At 41.6% G+C, this 17,196-nt stretch overlaps 2 protein-coding genes across 12 annotated transcripts in view; one reads left to right on the top strand and one right to left on the bottom strand.

The window, feature by feature from the left end:
• CPM (carboxypeptidase M) overlaps positions 1–6,218 on the top strand; it is a 29,424-nt gene extending 23,206 nt beyond the window's left edge. For 4 of the 6 annotated variants that reach the window (XM_075057842.1, XM_075057841.1, XM_075057843.1 and 1 more), the window contains 6 exons: positions 342–514; positions 1,994–2,178; positions 2,428–2,598; positions 3,446–3,598; positions 4,643–4,791; positions 5,553–6,218. In XM_075057842.1, the coding sequence (XP_074913943.1) occupies positions 342–514; positions 1,994–2,178; positions 2,428–2,598; positions 3,446–3,598; positions 4,643–4,791; positions 5,553–5,786 (1,065 nt within the window). In that variant the 3' untranslated portion in view covers positions 5,787–6,218. Of the gene's footprint in view, positions 1–245; positions 267–341; positions 515–1,596; positions 1,717–1,993; positions 2,179–2,427; positions 2,599–3,445; positions 3,599–4,642; positions 4,792–5,552 lie in introns of those variants that run through there. The other 2 variants (XM_075057845.1, XM_075057846.1) reach the window with 2 other exon arrangements.
• A 542-nt stretch (positions 6,219–6,760) lies between these two features.
• The window catches only part of MDM2 (MDM2 proto-oncogene), a 43,581-nt gene continuing 33,145 nt past the window's right edge, over positions 6,761–17,196 (bottom strand). For all 6 annotated transcript variants that reach the window (XM_075057839.1, XM_075057837.1, XM_075057840.1 and 3 more), the window contains 3 exons: positions 16,262–16,417; positions 14,516–14,593; positions 6,761–13,029 (listed from right to left, as the gene is read on the bottom strand). In XM_075057839.1, coding sequence (XP_074913940.1) covers positions 12,460–13,029; positions 14,516–14,593; positions 16,262–16,417 — 804 coding nt within the window. In that variant the 3' untranslated portion in view covers positions 6,761–12,459. The remainder of the gene's footprint in view (positions 13,030–14,515; positions 14,594–16,261; positions 16,418–17,196) is intronic.

Here is a 17,196-nt window from a genome sequence, read left to right on the forward strand (position 1 = left end):
GCTCTTTAACAGGCAGTCTATGCAGTTTTAGTTTTTGATAAGGCTACGCCTTATCCGTGCAGGATTTAAGCAGTGTAGCTGACACAGTCAGTTTCCCATTACAGAAAAAGCTCTGGTTGATATGGGTTTAAAACCCTTGTGAAAGCCCTCCAGTAACTCCTTTCGTGTATTAAATTACTTCAGATATATTTAGGGGAGAGCATAAGACAAAACAGTGTTGACCAGGATGCTCTTGTATGTCTGTATAATCCAGTAAGAAAAAACCTGTAAGTGTAAGGTGGTGAGTCTTTTTTTCTCTTCTTCTTCCATAGCAGACTTAAAATCTATGTTTCTTTATACAGACTGTTGGGAGAGAAATGCTGCTCCATTTGATAGACTTCCTGGTGACCAGCTATAGACGTGACCCAGTTATTACCCGGCTACTCAATAATACCCGGATTCACATCATGCCAACAATGAATCCTGATGGATTTGAAGCTACAAAAGTGCCTGATTGTTACTACTCGCCAGGAAGGTAAGGGCGGCTTAGGAGGGTGGGAGTAGGTAGAAGAAATGGGTGGGGAGTAATAATCGGAGATAGCCAAGAGACTGAGTCATACTTGGTGGTGAGGACAGCCTAGAGGATGCGTGAGGGCTAATTTTGGCCTGTGCTGTTCTGAAGACACACTGTTACGGCATAGAGTTTTTGGAAGACTGAGTCAGACTGGTGTTTATATGTGGTGCGGCTAGAGAAAATTGGTCAGAATGGTATAATGACCTAACCTTTTAGGCAGGAGACCCAGACTGCGAATAGAAGCTCAATTATCTATTTAGACCTTTAGGGTGCTACAAAAAAAGAAGGAAAACTCCACCCATAGGGATCTAGTTCAATTGCAGAACCCTGTAACCCTTCCTAATGAGAATAAGGTGTGTCTAAGGTGGCTGAATGGACTTCTAGAAATGTGTTTGAAGATCATGTTGAACACGGATCTACTAAGAGGGAGGAGTTACGCAAGCAGAGCTAGGTGTAATAAGTGCTGTGCTAATAGCAGAGCTAGGAAGAAAACTTACACAGAAGAAAAAAGTAACCTAGCGTTGCATCCTGTGCTACTTTTGCATTCTTTAATGTAACTATTGCAGAGACCAAAAAAGGGAGGAAAGGTTTAACAGGCTAGAAAAGGGAAGAAGAGGAGAGAGTGAGAGAGTAGGAAGAAATGCCAAAGGAACAGAGTTGGAATATGCACAAAAAGCAAACTCATGAGCCAGAAGTTCTCTTGGATCACTGGCCATGGCAATGTCGGAAGCAAGTGACAAGGTAGTTTAGTTCTCTAGGTGATTGGTGTAGGCTGTCCTTTTTATTAGGAAAGAAATTTATTCCTCAGCAAATAGATAGGACTTTTATGGAGGGTGGTATTTTTTATCCCCTCACTGTCAAATAGACAGAGTTTAACTAACTACAGAGTTTAAAAATTAATACAGCTGATGCTAAATACCCTCTCTACTCTTGTACTGACCTGTCTGAGTGAAAAAGAAAGCATTTGCACAGGCTGGACATTCAGGTACAGGGAGAAGAGAATACATCCTGTGTTTGAGTCAAATGTTTTGCTCTATGTCCAGAGTGACAGCAGGACAAAGAACCCTGCCATCCAGTAGTTACCTTGGTCTTCTATACAAGTGGGAAAAACCATACAGAAGGACATCCTCCTCCTTATCTGGCTTTAGGTTCTTCTAATTCACGTATGTGTAGGTGTGTGCATGCTATATGCATGTTAAATATTATTCACTGTTTCCACCTCAAATACCATAGAATTGTTTTATTGTGTCCTGTGAAAATTCCAGTGCTGCCAGAAAGCAAACTAAAGTCCATCTTCTTAATGCTTGAGAAGATTTGCAATGGTCACCTTGCCTGTTTCCAAAGACACTAGCATGCAACAGATTTTAAGTACTGGGAGGCTGGCGATGTGGAAGTGTCCATAGGCCAAGCAGTAATGGGAATGTCTTCTCTCTTTCTAAGGTACAATAAGAACGGAGAAGATCTGAACAGAAATTTCCCTGATGCCTTTGAAAATAACAATGCTAGCATTCAGCCAGAGACTCAAGCAGTAATGGACTGGATAAAAAATGAAACGTTTGTTCTTTCGGCAAACTTGCACGGGGGTGCCCTGGTTGCCAGTTACACCTTTGATAATGGTAACTCAGGTAAGCCAGTAACAAACTCTCTTCTCCACAGCTGATTTAGTTTAGGAATGTTAGCTGTACCAAAGCAAAATTTATAAGGATTTCTGCAACATTTTTCCAGCTTTTGAGCTGGGATGGGCAGCCCGTCAAAACCCCATCAAAATTCACTGCCTGATACGGCTATTTGGGAGATATTTATCCTGTATGTAAGCCAACACTGTATGTTTTACCAATAATGAGAGTTACATGATGGCTATCTTCATTCTGCAGTTACCGGCTCTTTGAAAGGCTATAGCAGGTCTCTAGATGATGATGTCTTTATTCATCTGGCAAAAACTTACTCTTTCAACCATGCCAGCATGTACAAAGGGACTGGGTGTGACAACAGACAAACCTTTCCGGAAGGCATTACCAACGGGTATTCTTGGTACCAGCTGGAAGGTAAGATTGTCAGCGATATATTTTTTTCAGCTGCTTCAGATATGATGTTCTCACTTTCGCCTGCCATCTTTGATGGTGAAAGGGCTGTGATTTTGCCCAGAGTAGAGGGTTGATGAGGGGAGTAAGCCAACGTGTTCACGCGGATTCTCTGAGCAGGACCTGGGTGTTTGCAGACCCTCCCAGTCAGCAGTTACAGAAGTGAATGAGGCAGTCTCTGCTGTCTGGCTGCTTCTGTGCCCTTTCTTACGGCCTGGGTGGCTGTATAGATAACATACATGCGTGCACACACTGGTGTGGCACCAAGGTCTTGTCCTTTCAGAAAGAAGACCAATCTTCTGTTCATACATCATCCTTTTTTTTTAATGTTTGATCACTGAAATAAATGTTTTCATTACTGTTTATGTGTAGCCAAATAGAACATGGGTCCTGTGTACTATGGCACTGCCTGTTGCTTTCACAGTCTAAATTCAAAGCCTTAACAGGCTCTCAGGATGGCTTTGGCAGTGGCAAACTCTATGCCAGCCTGTGAATTTACCTGCCCCTATTTGCTTGGGAGCGCTTGAATGAGTTTAAGTCAAAGACCCACCCTTCCTCAGCCATAATAGTCGTCATTCCTGAAACGCCATTGTGCTTTAGAAAACAACACTCTACATGTAACTAGAGTAATTAAGTTGGTTTTCCACAGGAGGCAGTAAATACAAATGTGGCACTGAGGAATCATTTATCTGATTTACTTTTCTTACAGGTGTGATGCAAGTACCAACATTTTAACTCTCCTGTTTTTCTTTGAGCTTGAACTTGGTGCTTCTTTGCAGCTGAACGCTCTTTCTTTTATGTCACTTTTAAGGTGGAATGCAAGATTACAACTACATCTGGGGACAATGTTTTGAAATTACATTGGAGCTGTCATGCTGTAAATATCCTCCAGCAAACCAGCTGGAAAAGTTTTGGAGAGACAACAAAGCTGCTCTGATCGAATATATAAAACAAGTACATCTAGGTGGGTATGCGAATGGGGAAGGGAGCCAAAGCTGAGGCCAGGCTGGTGGGCAAAGTGGGAGCTCTTCAGCAGCCCAGGTCAGTGTCAGAGCTCACAGGTGAGGAGCTCTGGCCTGAACCTGGGAGCTATCACTTTGGAATAGCAAGTGCTACAAGGCCAGGGATGGGTAAGGGAGGAGAACTTACATGTGTGTCAGGCGTGGGGCGATGGGCGCTACTACAGCGATGCAAGGGGCTTAAAATACGCTGGGGCAGGAGCAAGGGACGGGCCCCAGGGGTCGTCTTAGCAGAGACCCCCCCTCAGGCAGCCCGCTTTGCTGAGCAGCCTTGGGGCAGTCATTTATTTCAGAGGTCTGTACAGGTATGTGTGTCTGTGTGGACAATGTTTTATGGGTCTTTGCTGCTTGCATTTTGTATTTTTGTAAGGCTTTTCTAGGTGTGTTCTTTAACTTCACAGTTGGAAGAGAGCTGCAGGTTAGTGAAGCAGTGGTACTTTACAATGAGTTGAGTTTGCACAAATCTGTTGCTTGTCTTGCGTTTTGTTGCCCAGAAAGTCTGCCTGCTGTTTTATCTTTGCTTAACGCGAGTGCTGCCTTGAAGGTGGTGTGTGAGAATTTAGGGAAACTATTTCATAAGCAGACAGTGTTGGTATTCTGCCCTTGGGAAGTACTGGATAAGAGACTGACTTATTTTAAATAAAAGGGGGGGGGGGGGGGGCAACGCCCCCTTCCCCAAACCAGTACTGAAGATTGAAGCCCTTCAGTAAAAGACACATGCAGTAAGTATGTATGGTGCTTTCAGCAAATGAGACTTAGAAGCAGAGATTACAGTGCTGCTTTCTAACTTAATGGTTTACCCTCATGTTAACAGCAACAAAGGATTTTCTATTTTAATTCCCTTAAGATAGAAGGGACTAGTGATATTATTAGAAGTGCATGAAATAGCCTTTGAGTGCATCCAGGAACAAAACAGCCCAACTTTCTCAGAGGAGGTGGCTCACCACAGATGGATGTTGTGACCTTTCTCTCCTCTCCCTTTTCCATAGGTGTCAAGGGTCAAGTTACTGATAAGAATGGGACTCCTATTCCCAATGCCATCGTGGAGGCCAAAGGAAGGGCTCATGTCTGCCCCTACAGAACAAATCAACAAGGGGAATACTTTCTTCTCCTCCTGCCTGGGACGTATGTCATCAATGTAAGTGTGCCGCCTTACTCAATTGTTGTTTCTAACTGCATCGAGTTCCTGAGCACAGCGATACTGCATCCTTACAGACCAACGAGCTGAACTTGCTCAAGTCATATACAGGAGCTGTAAAGGCTCTTTAGCAGATTTAAAAGAAGATAGTATCTTAGAATGTGAGTCAGCAGAAAGGAAATTTGTTTGATGCAGTAGGGTCTCGAGTCCCCAGACTGGCTGGAGATAAGCACTCATCTGACGTGGATAGTGGAGCCAGCTGGGAGGAGTGTCTGGACCGTGGTGACGGGAGCTTGAGGTGTTTGAGACAAACCGCGGACCTCTTGAAGGGCGAGGGGGGGAGGCTGGGGTCCCCGAAGCCCAGGCAGCGAGGGGCTGACAACACCAGCAGAGACAGTTACTGCCCTGGCGGACATGGCTTCTCTGCGGAGGGCGGGTGGCAGTAGCTGGTCCGGGAGAACAGCTCTGCCTGCTGCCAGCCAAGGGCTTACGCTGAAGCGTAACTGCAGGATTCCCTCTCTTGTACAGCATGCTGTGCCCCCTGTTAGAAGTAAATATTCTCAGGTTTTTGGGTGGGGTTAGTCTTACTGATATGATGTGAAAACTTTACTCTTTTCTCAGTCCATGTTCTCAAACTTACGTTTAGAACACTTTTTCCTTATGGTGAAAGTGTAAATAAGCACACTAGACAATGATTGTTTCAGAGCTGAACTCAACAATCTTTCAAACCAAGTAAGAAAAGGTTTCACGTTTGCTCCTAGGCTACTGTACCAGGATTTAAATCGATGCTGAAGACAGTGGAAATTCCTGACAATACTGGTAACTTCAGTGCTTTGAAACAGGACTTCTCTTTCCCAGAAGTCTCTATCAAACCAGAAGCGCCTTCATGCCCCAAAATTCCCCTCTACCAAGAGCTCGAACGGGCATCAGCTGCAGTAAAACCAACTCTACATATCTTGGCTTTAATGACTGTTATGCTTGTGATCTTCAAATAAAGTAAGGACTAATGTGACATGGCAGGGCAAAACCTTCCTGCAGAAATGTGGCTTTTCAGGCAAGGAATTTTATATGCAAAAAGAATGTATGTTTTTATAAATCAAATTCTCAGATTTACAATCATCTTTATCGTATTTTGTAAAATACTGGCCCAACAATCAAATGTTTTAATTATACTACTGTATTTTTTTATATTAAGTATTTTACTCTAAAGAAATTCTGTATAGCCAAGGGAGAGAACTATAGAATTTTGATGCAGAAGGTGCAAATACATTCTGAAGAATTCGCCCAAGTTAAAAAAAGTCCAGGATTCAATTGCCAGGTTTTCATGCAAGCTCAGGTTCCTCGTAGAGCCACCAGCTCATGTGCCACACAACTGTAAGCAATTAGCTCAGTCCCAACTTCTCATAATAAAGCCACTGCTATAAATGAGGAATGACGTTTTTATGTATGCTCTTTCTTACCTGGACAGACCAAGACTCCTCAAGGCTTAAATAAGGTAAAGACCAGTAACGCAGACACATTGAGAGGCAGGAAGACGGAAAAGACGTGTAAGCATGGGCTAAAGGGCCACGTGGCTGGAAGCTTGATGATTATCTGACTGATGGCACAAAGAGAATGAGTCGGGTCTCTGAAAACGGTGGTCCCCGAAGACAGAGCTGCTGAAAACAAGTCATCGATAGCTTTAGACCGTTGCCATTGTCCATTTTTTACTGAATTTGGTACAGAACAGAACTGCATCCAATTCAGATTTTTTTTAAACTGAATAGTTTTAGCAGTGACTTTAGCATGTTCAAGTATGTTACACAGCCCTGCTCCTAGACAGTTTGGACCGCGTCTAGCATGCGTGCTGGAAGCCGCAGCGAGGCACAGACCCGATCCCGGTACAGAGGCCCGCTTCAGTGACAGCTCAACTACCCCTGCAGAAAACAAAGTAGCAGAACTTCTGACAATCAAGTCATTGAGCACCAAGGAGTATATAAACAAATCTTTATTTAAAGCTTTTAAATGCAACATAGTATTTAGTTTCCTCAGAAAAGGAAAAACTGAAAACTGAAAGACAAACACAATACACATGAAAATTCTTCTCAGAAATGGATCTATACTCTGTGCAATTTAAGTGGAGGGCTGTAGTTGAATGGTTGCTGACGGTGGTAGTACGTGCTCTGGGTATTGGGAAGGGATGCACCGTGACAAGTTCTTGAAAGTGTGTTCAGCTAGTAGTGGCAAGATTGCATAGTTATTTAAATTCACTATAATCCAGTCTGTTTAATGGTCAATCCAGCTACATGTAGTCAGACAACAACGTGAGACTCTGCTTTTGGAAAAGCTATTTGGTATTTTAGGTATTATGTAATCGTCATGTTTCGGCGATTAATTTAGCTCAAACCCAAGAACTGTCCTTTAAAATCAGGCTGTTGAGTTAAAGCAACGTCTACTCAAAAGGTGGAGTATCACCAACAAATTTTACATGTAGAATAGATATACACACACTATAGCAAGGCATTCACTTGAAGCTTTCAGTGCATCTGTGCTAAATTAAAAAAAAAGCACACATTAGTTAAAAGCAACAATTTTTCACATTCACTAAGTGCAATCCATTGTTAAAAGATACCGTAAGCCCAGGTTTCAGGGTGGGGGTTTTTGTTTTGTTTTATATTGCTTGCACAACCTTTAAACAACAACTAACTCGAGCTAAGACCGACTCAGGGATGGACGAGCTGGGGAAGTGCCCGTAGTAGGCAATGCCCCTGGAACAGGCAGACACCCCCCAGCTGGGAGAGCCAAGCGCTGGACATACAATAACGCCGGGGCTGTGCATTAAGAGTACAAACGTGCTACATAAGGCGCTTTATTAAGTACACGGGCGACCCTACAGACCCTGGAAGCCTGCACCCACCTGCTGGCACTGCGAGTGACCGAGAGAGCTCAGAAGAGGTACAAACCCTTACGCTTGCACACCTTCAACGCTCTTCCCACAGCAAATGTCCCTTTTTAGGCTGAGTGTTGCACAACAAAATATCCCATCTTCCTGGGAAAACTGCTGCCCCACAGTACATGTGGCAAGTTAACATGTGGAATAAATTAACTGCTTTAAGGTGATAAACTCTACCTCTGGTTACACCCTAACACAACAGCAGCTTTAGGTTAAGGTGAAGAACAGTTCTTCACCCCTCTATTAGTCCTACATTACACATTTATTCAGTGTCATTATGCTTCTAGTAATTTTCTCATCTCTCTTTTATAAGAACACAATTTTCTGAAACAATTATTCTTGTTGACGCTCTCTGTAAGAATAAGGAATTGTTTTTCCCTCATATTAGTCTTTAAGGGGAAAAATCTGCCTGAGTCTGGCATGTGGCTTCACACCCACACAGACAGACATTTCAGAGACAGCGACATTTAAACAAATTCACAGCAAACAGAACTTGGTGATAAAAAATTGTACCACGCTGTTAAAATACACGCAATGCTCTTCATCAATTAAAACTTTGTAACACTTTTTTCCCTTTTCTAAATCAACATGCCAACTGACATGGCAGCCGCTGCCCCGGCCCAGATTTCATCCCATGCGCTCGTTAGGAACGCAACACTAAAACAACATTCAAGGGGTGCTGCTCAAAAAAAGCATCATCTTTTGCAGCGTGAATGTTCAATATAATCAACAACCCAGCTACGTCTGCTTCAGCTGTGCAAGTTTTTTAAAGGATAAAAGCAGCAGGCTTCATAACTAATAAATCTTAAGGAAAGACTCAGTACTAAAGATTCAAGTACTTTAATATTTGACACTTCTAGCCTTTTTGAGGAATGTCAGACACTGAAACAAAGCAATTTTGCCTTAAGTACGTACTTCACTTCCTTGAGCCAAGAGTTGAATTTCAATACTAATAAATAGCTACATAGTGAAAAAGTTGTATTTAAAAAAGTGGCTTTACTGTACTTCAAAAAGACTAAATGCAAGTTCTTGCAGCATTCATACGTAACTATTGTCTACCTGAAGCGCACGAAGGAACGGACATGGACAGTTACTGAGAACTGTGTACTGTCACGTTTTGGTCAGCATCTGGCCGTCCCTTCAACTTTCTTGGTCACACATTCAAAGGCAAAAGCAATTACCACCCGCTGCAAATTAACCTCGAAACCTCTGGTCACCTCACCGCATCTTCCAGACCATCGCCTCCGATGTCACCAGCACAACAAAGCAATCAGTCAGCTTCTTGGCTGCACTCGGAGAACAAAAAGCATTCCAAAGGCAAACAAACACCATCAAAACATCTTCACTCTGCTCAAGTTGCACCAGCCTCCATCTCTGTTTTAATAAATGGTGTTCAGGTTCAACACAGAGGTTGTTTTAAGGGAAGGAAAAAAGAAAACGAAGCCATAAATCTTATGCTTCTCTTAATCTGTATATAATCTGAACACTTCTCTTCATAATGCTATAATTTCTTAAATATTTTTCTTGTGACTGTGATTTACTAGGTATGCATGTTTACGTATCTACACACGTACCAACAGACTAATTCAATAAATTAAAGTTCAGAACACTAACCGTAAGCACAAGAATATTTACAAACTGCAATAAATTAAAGATTAAAACGTGAGCGATATTAAATAAGGATCTCAAAGACCTCCCCAAGTAAGAACAATTGTCAACTTCGGTACTAAGATTTTGCCGACTTTTGTGCCGCTACCCAAGGCCAGAAGGACAGGGCCAGCAGACGCCAGGCTGGCCACCGCTCGGCCCCAAGTACCGAGTGCGGGTCAGGGTGACGGCACAGAGGCAGACCCAAACGTTTCCTTCAGCCTTTCTGACTGAAGACCGGGCTGGGGCATCATGCAGACCCCCCCCCAAACCCCAGGTGCACACTTCCCCACCAGCGTCTCCTGTAGGAACTGGAACAGACACCAATGCTCGTCACTGCCTTTTTTGGGAGGCATCCTTTGGGGTGGGAAAATAAAAAAACCAAACAAACCAAACCTTAAAGTTTTTACGAGAAGTTACGAAGAATAATACTAAGCCAGAAAATGTAATTCAAAACAAAGATTCACTCTGACAGTGAATCAAAATTACCCATTTCCTCAGCACCGTATGGAGCAGAGGGTATTTCCAGCGCTGTTCTCCACAACAGAGACATGCTAGGGAAGTAAGATTTTACATCATAAAAGGGAACTTCATTATGCAGTATGCTCTCACTTTATCTTTTGCCAAAACAGAAAGTGTTACTGGGAGATGAAATTGTTTTTGAAGAAAAATCCCAAAGCTGAGCGAGTGTGAACAGCACAGATCATCGCTCTGACCACACATGTCTTTGCAAGAGCTGAAATACTTTTTTTTTAAACATGGAGATCGCCCAAGGGGATAGATTAGAGTGGAAGAGAATGCCACGAGCGGTACGGTACAATTTGTCCAACAGCTGCTCCCCCAGAACTGCTGTGACACAGCCATCACAGTGACCATAGAGAAGCTATTGCACTGAAAAAGCATAAGGCATCGGAGACGATGTCAGTGGATGAAGATTTTTCAGTATAGTCCCCACATTACCAACGCTTCTCCCGAATACACACATCTGCAGTTCTCTCTCAGCTGCAGACTCTAGACCATGATACAACCACTGTTTGGTTCTGACCTGCAGGTGCAATGGAAGAGCCTCTGCAAGCTTCACTGCAATTAGGTTTGTCAAATAAAAAATTAAGAAAAATAAATAGGAAGATGGCTATCAACCTCAATTCACACTGCTATTAGAAGCATCCTTACCTGAAATATTTAAATACCTGCCCAAAGGACTTCTCTATCTCCAGCTGAACGGTTATCAAACCCCATGAAAGGTTTCTGCTGACCAAAGAACTTCAAGAACTTCCAGCTGCCCTGTCACTTTACAAATTGCAAAGGGCAAGCAATTGGCAAGTCAGAATTTGAAGAAACATATACAGCTGGGGTTTACATTTGGTTTAGTTAAAATTGGTTATAGTAAAACTTCAGAGATACTGCTATCTTTTAGTTGTATTTTTCAAAAATTAGCTCAAATGTACGAGCAAAACATGACCAATTCCGGTAGTTCAGTCTTTAGCTACGAAGGTATTTCTTTGCAGGCAAGTAACAACCAAGGGCTTGCCGAGTCTCTTCCGTACAGCTTTATGTCCTGTTCCTACGTACTTCCTTGTTGTCTGGGTGTTCACAGCCCCGGTTTACAGACACTTTATACTCTACGCATCTCCATTCCTGGCACTCCCCTGACTACTTATCTGCCATTCGCTATTGGGCAGATGATCAGCAACTACCTGTAAAATTAAAAGGTGCTAAAAACATACAACTCTTGTAATCTAGTTTTCCAAAGGAAAAAATACAATTCACCGGTACAGAAACTCTCCATCTGGAAAACAGCTGAGTAATCTAACTACATCCTGAAGATACCTGAGCTTACAAAAATACACTCATGCTACCTACTCTGAACGCAGCACAGAACCACGTCAGTTCATAGACTCCTTAATAAAGGAACTGGCAAGTTTCACAAAGTTTTTGACAAAGTACAGTGAGGAGACAAGAGCTAAAAACAGTAAAGGACAGGTCCAGCGAGACCCATTTTGAGTTGGCCAAACACCTTGCAACAGATTTTCAGAATTCTTGTGATACGGATAAAAATAACAGTGCAAGTTGGAAAGACTACTGAATTTAAAGAATGTCTATGTGAACTAGAACTACACAGCCTTATTTGTTTCTGCAGATGAACTTTTTCCCTTACTATTTTTATTCAAGCAAATGTAGTGATCAAGCTGCATGCTATACTGCTGAAGTCAAAAACAAGTGCAGAAAAAGAATACAGTTGTCCCCTAATATTGCCTGAGCTGACATTATATAGCATCTCCTTCATTTATCTTGCCTGTTAGGCTTCTTCTGGTGCTGCTAAAATAATAACCAGGATAGTACAGACCTCCAAACCCAAAAAGCATTTTAAAAGCCAGTTTCTCAGGGCGTTTTAAGAGATAACTGTAAGACTGAATGTGGATCAGTGACTTCTCAGGACACACACAGCCCCGAAGTCTACAATGCACACTACAAAAATAAAAAAACCACAATAACCTTTTCTATTTCCAAAACCTTAAATTATTTTCTATCACATCTTTCCTCCCTTCCTGGTAAGATCTCCCCCGTAATTTGGTTACTTGGAGGAATTTAAGTTTTGGGAACAAGGGAGACAAGATTCTATTTATTTTATTGACTTATTCAGAGGGTTCTGACTGAGCCTGGTGTCTTCACCCGGCAACAGATACTGGAGTCTGGAGAATGTTCTATCTTCTTATGAGGAGGAACTCACATAAGCATACTCCTCAACATGTCCCTTCTCTCATAATCATTGAATTTGGGTTTTTAATGTCTATTTAATCCAGTAACACAAACGTCGCTAACTTGTATGGAACATAAAACACTTGGGGAAGCAGGTAGTTTACAGGAATTGGTTATTTCTGTTGAGAGGGATTTAAAATCTTCAAGTTGACTTATGAATATTAGGCTAACCTCTTAACAACTCCAGTGCACTTATTTCAGCAATTACTTTTAATACCAAATGTAAAGAGACCAAAATATTAATTTTCCCATAAGCATACAAAAATAAGTTTCTTACTCTCTTAACCAGTTTATGAAGTTCCTTTTGCTGCTTTCCAGTCAACATCCATCTAACTAAAATAAGTTAGTACGATCATTTGTATGGGCTGCCTGCACACCGGACAGGGTTTGTTCCTCTTCTTAAGTTTTCTTGCACACGTAAAACATGACATGAGGTGTCCTGTTTTGCCATGTACTATGCAGCCATTTTTAGGTCTGCTCTGACATATGACACAGGGCTCTATGCTGTTAACAGGCAGGCTGGATTCCGTGCTTTCCACTTTGTCTTGCCCTTCTCTCTTCTCAGGTTCCTTGTAGTCCTCCTGACTGCTACAGAACATGCTGCTCGATGTTGATGGCTGGGAATAATCTTCACTTTCCTGGGACTCGGAAATTTGTACTGCTTTATCCTCACTCTCCTCCACAGCTGGTTCTTTATCTTCAGTCATTTTCACTTTCTTGCAGTCAGGAACATCAAAACCTTCTTCAGACTCTAGAGGTAAGGAACTTTCTAATTTGCTCTTTTCCAATTTCTCACTCTTTTCATCTGGAAGCCAGTCCTCACGAAGGGCCCAGCATCTGTGGCAATGTCGTGGAAGCGGAGGATTCATTTCGCTACATTCTGGACACTTCCAATAATCCTTTAGTGAATTAAAGGTTGGAACAGCTTAAGCTACTTGGAATGCTTACAACTGAAGTAATCAGAGATTATAAACAACTTATTACTGCCAAAATAATAGTTATCTTGAGCTATCAACTTGTTTATAATTTAAACATTCCATTCAGTGTTTGGCCCCACTTTACGGTTCTAGATTAAAATAGTCTTGATTTTAAAAGGACTCTCTGATTTTCTTTCTTTTTGCAGTAGATTTGTGAAATAAAAATAGAGGTGGAACAATAACAATTTATTGTTTCTTATGCTAAACTGAAGAAACCAGACCACAAAAGTCTTCAGAGAACCTCATGAAAAACTTCTTTCTGATAAAACGGTCACCATTCCCATTACTTTGTACAATAGAGTTCTGAAGTGGGAGCTACTCAAGACTGAAGAGACATTTAACCACCTGTGGGATGCTAAGCTGTTGGTGTGCAGAACGGCCGGGTGAGGGCACTCTGACACAACAGTGTTGGAGAACAGAAAACATCGGCCATTAAAAAAAAAATTACTAACGGCTGCATCATAGGTTAAACTGAAAATAAGCCGTTATCTCATTAAAAATACACTTCATTTTTATACAGGGAATAAAAATAATAAGAAAAAAACAAACCCAAAACTTATTTAGAGGATTCAAAGCACTTTTTGTTTGAGTCCTGAATAACATCAGTGACATCAAAAGCTTAAAAGACCAATTTTAATTCCTAAAAACAACATACAGACATATTTTTCCCTACATAAGTAGTGCTGTGTTTTTAGGTGGTGGCTAGCTCTGTGTTTTACACACATAGTAAAGTCCCTCAGTCCTACAGAGGATCAAGGGACTGGAACACTTCAGACAGTTTTGGACAACAGCTTTACTTAAGCTTCAAGTCTGAAAAGCAAACGCAAATAAAAAGATACGCTGCATTTTAGTTCTAGCGTGTGCTTTTTTCAGGTATGCCTACATACTTTGCCTCAAACCCCTGAATTGCTTCCCACACTTCAAGAATGGTCTCACAGAATTCAGAAAAAGCCTCAGAATCTTTTAATTTTACAGAACTTTGCCTTCACATCTGTATGGTACAGATTCCTTCACTCACGAGTGGACAATAAAACTAAATACTAAGATTTATAGGAAGAGTTTTCTAAATATACATGACTTTTTTTTTTCCTTTTTGTGCAAAAATTTAGATTGAGGCTCCAAAAAACGTCCTCCCCTTAAGTCAGTGAAACTGTAAGTTAGTGTGGGTTTGGTTTTTTTTTAATGGATTAGGAAGCTTACTAATTTAAAAGAAATAATTAAAAAATCAAGGTTCCTTAATAATCACGTCCAATAATTAAAAATATTGTCTTGGAATCTTCAAGCATACAAGGAGGAGTCATTTAATTCTTAAAAGATCACTGGTAGCAACGGAATTCATCTATACTCAATGATCTACTCTCTCAGTTCACCCAACTTAAGATGCTTTGCCAGTCAAGTTTTTACTCACAGCTAGAGAAATCTCTGGATCTTCATCAAATGAATCAGCATCACTATCTTCATCCTGGTAAATAGTCAGCTGATATACCTATAAAAATAAAGTATTGATGTAACTTGTTTTTGGCAATCAAAAAATCTATCAGATTTTTTTAATCTAACAGATTTTCTGATACAGTTTTAATCAAATGTAGTAGGTAGCGCATACATGTTAATTCACATTAGCAAGTAACTCCAAAAATCTGATGGCTGGTTCGGGGGGGGTGGGGGGGAATGCCGTTCATTTGGCTCTTAGTGGATTTTAACACACAGTTTGAAGAAAAGTGTAGACTAGACAGATAGAAGGTACCACCTTCTAGAACAGAGGTGATCCCTTCCCCTCTGCTCAGCACTGGTGAGGCCACACCTGGAGCACAGTGTCCAGCTCTGGGCTCCCCAGTACGTGAGAGATACGGAGCTACTGAAGAGAGTCCAGAGAAGGGCCACCGAGATCACGAAGAGATCAGAGGAGCTCTCACAGGAGGAAAGGCTGAGAGAGCTGGGACCCTTCAGCCTGGAGGGGAAGAGAAGGCTTGGGTGGCAGAGGCGGGTCTTACCAATGCGTATAAAAACATGAAAGGAGGGTGTAAAGCAGACAGAGCCAAGCTCCTTTCAGTGGTGTCTGGCAACAGGGCAAGAAGCAACTGGCACAAATTAAAACGCAGGAGATTCTGTCTGAATGTCAGGAGACACTTTCTCACTGTGAGGGTGATCGAGCACTGACACAGGTGGCCCTGAGCAGCTGCGGAGCCTCCACCCTTGGAGATATTCAAGTCATTTGGACATGGCCCTGGGCAATCAGCTCTGCTTGTGCCGGGGGCTAGGGATGGGTAAGACGACCTCCAGAGGCCCCTTCCAACCTCAACCGTTCTCAGCACTGCTGCTGGGAGCAGGGGCACACCTCAATCCTTTCTTCCTCTAAATCACCGCCTTATCTGAGGGTGCAGCTCCACACCACTACAACCCAGCGTACATCAGTACAGTCAATCCCATTCAGCCTCTGAAATATCACAATCATGTATGTCCCTGGCGAATTCTGCCTCTGGTACTTACCCAATCTTGCCACGAGCTGATGCACCTCTTTAAAGTAACAGAAAACTAACCCAGAAAAAAAAAAAAATTCCCACTTCATTCCTGACATTCCAGATATCTAGATCTCTTGAAAATTATAGTAATGACAATTTTACTGTCTTCTTGCCGCCTAATGAAAATTTCTAAAATTGTGGTTCAGCAACTCTATGAAACATTAATATTCAGGGAGGCAAATGATTCAGAAATATCCCTTTGCAAACAGTTACTAGGAAAGTTTTCATTCAGTTTATCAGAAGTGTTGTCAAAGCTCAACACATACTTCTATAATTGAAAACGTAGAGACAGACTCAAATACACACACTGCCGCCGACTCCAACAGCTAGTGAGTGAAGTTAAACAGACAGACTTCTCCAGACTGTCAAGAGTCTGTTTCAGAGCCTGCAGAAAGCCTTAGCACTGTTCCGGTTACTGCCTGGTGGGTGTATAATGGTGACCCAACTGCACAGGCATGTAATTTGATTTAATAAACAACTGGGTGCAGTTTGTGACATAGCATATGCAGTCCTGCAATAAACCTGAAGAGTTACTACTTCTTGTTGGAATCTCAACATGAGGTATTCCTGTAAGTTTCCTTCCCCCTCTCACCACCTCCCCAGGCAAAAAAAACCCAAACAAACCAAATATGTACCTCATCATCTTCATCTGTGAGCTCCTGTCCTTCTTCGTTATGGCTATAATCTTCTGAATAAATAGACTCAACTTCAAACTCTACACTGAACTGGTCTGAAACAGAACTGTGGTCAAACCAATCAGAATTTTCGCTTAATGAACTGGCATCAAGATCCTGAAAAAAAAGAGAAAGAAAGTACACATTCAACCTCACCAGTCCATATCCATGACCATTACTGTTAAAGATAGCTCATGAGATATAACTACTCAGTTTAATTAGCTATGGAAGAAATGAGACCAGCTGCTGTTAGATAGAACGTCTTTTATGAGACAGACAAACCATCGGTAGGTAAAAATAAAGCTAGACCTGAAAACCTTTTGTCAGCTCTGTAATAAGAGGCTGCAGTCAACCTACAGCCAGCTTGAAGACTGCAGCTACTATTTCACAAAGGCTCTCCTAAAAAGTGAAATAACACATGCCAGAAGATGCTGTCTTTTGGCTGCATGTCACTAAATTCTCTACTCTCATCAACTTTGTTAACCTTAATTTGAGACAGTGGCTAAACAATTACAGAATAGCAAGAGTGAAGATATAGTATCAGTTCTGTCAATTCAGAATACAGTATATGACTAGGAGTGCTGTTAGTTTAGCTCTTCATGACTTAACCTAACCACAGGTAATTTGCCTCAGTGTTTGCTGAAAACAACAATAAAAAACAGTAAAGGCTTAGAAAATGAATACAGCATATCATCAGGGCACTACTATGTACAGTTACCAAAGCTGTACTGGAACTACCAACTATTCTGAATTATGGAACGTCTGTGACTGCTTTTCTTCTCTTAGCATTTTAAGGAATGATTATTTTAAAACACAAAATGTATCTGGCATTTTTTCAACACTGTGCCAAGCAGTAAGAATCTGTTTTTTAAAGAATATTCAAAGTTAATATTTAA

The sequence above is a fragment of the Buteo buteo genome, chromosome 26, assembly GCF_964188355.1.
Source record: "Buteo buteo chromosome 26, bButBut1.hap1.1, whole genome shotgun sequence".
Lineage (NCBI taxonomy): Eukaryota > Metazoa > Chordata > Aves > Accipitriformes > Accipitridae > Buteo > Buteo buteo.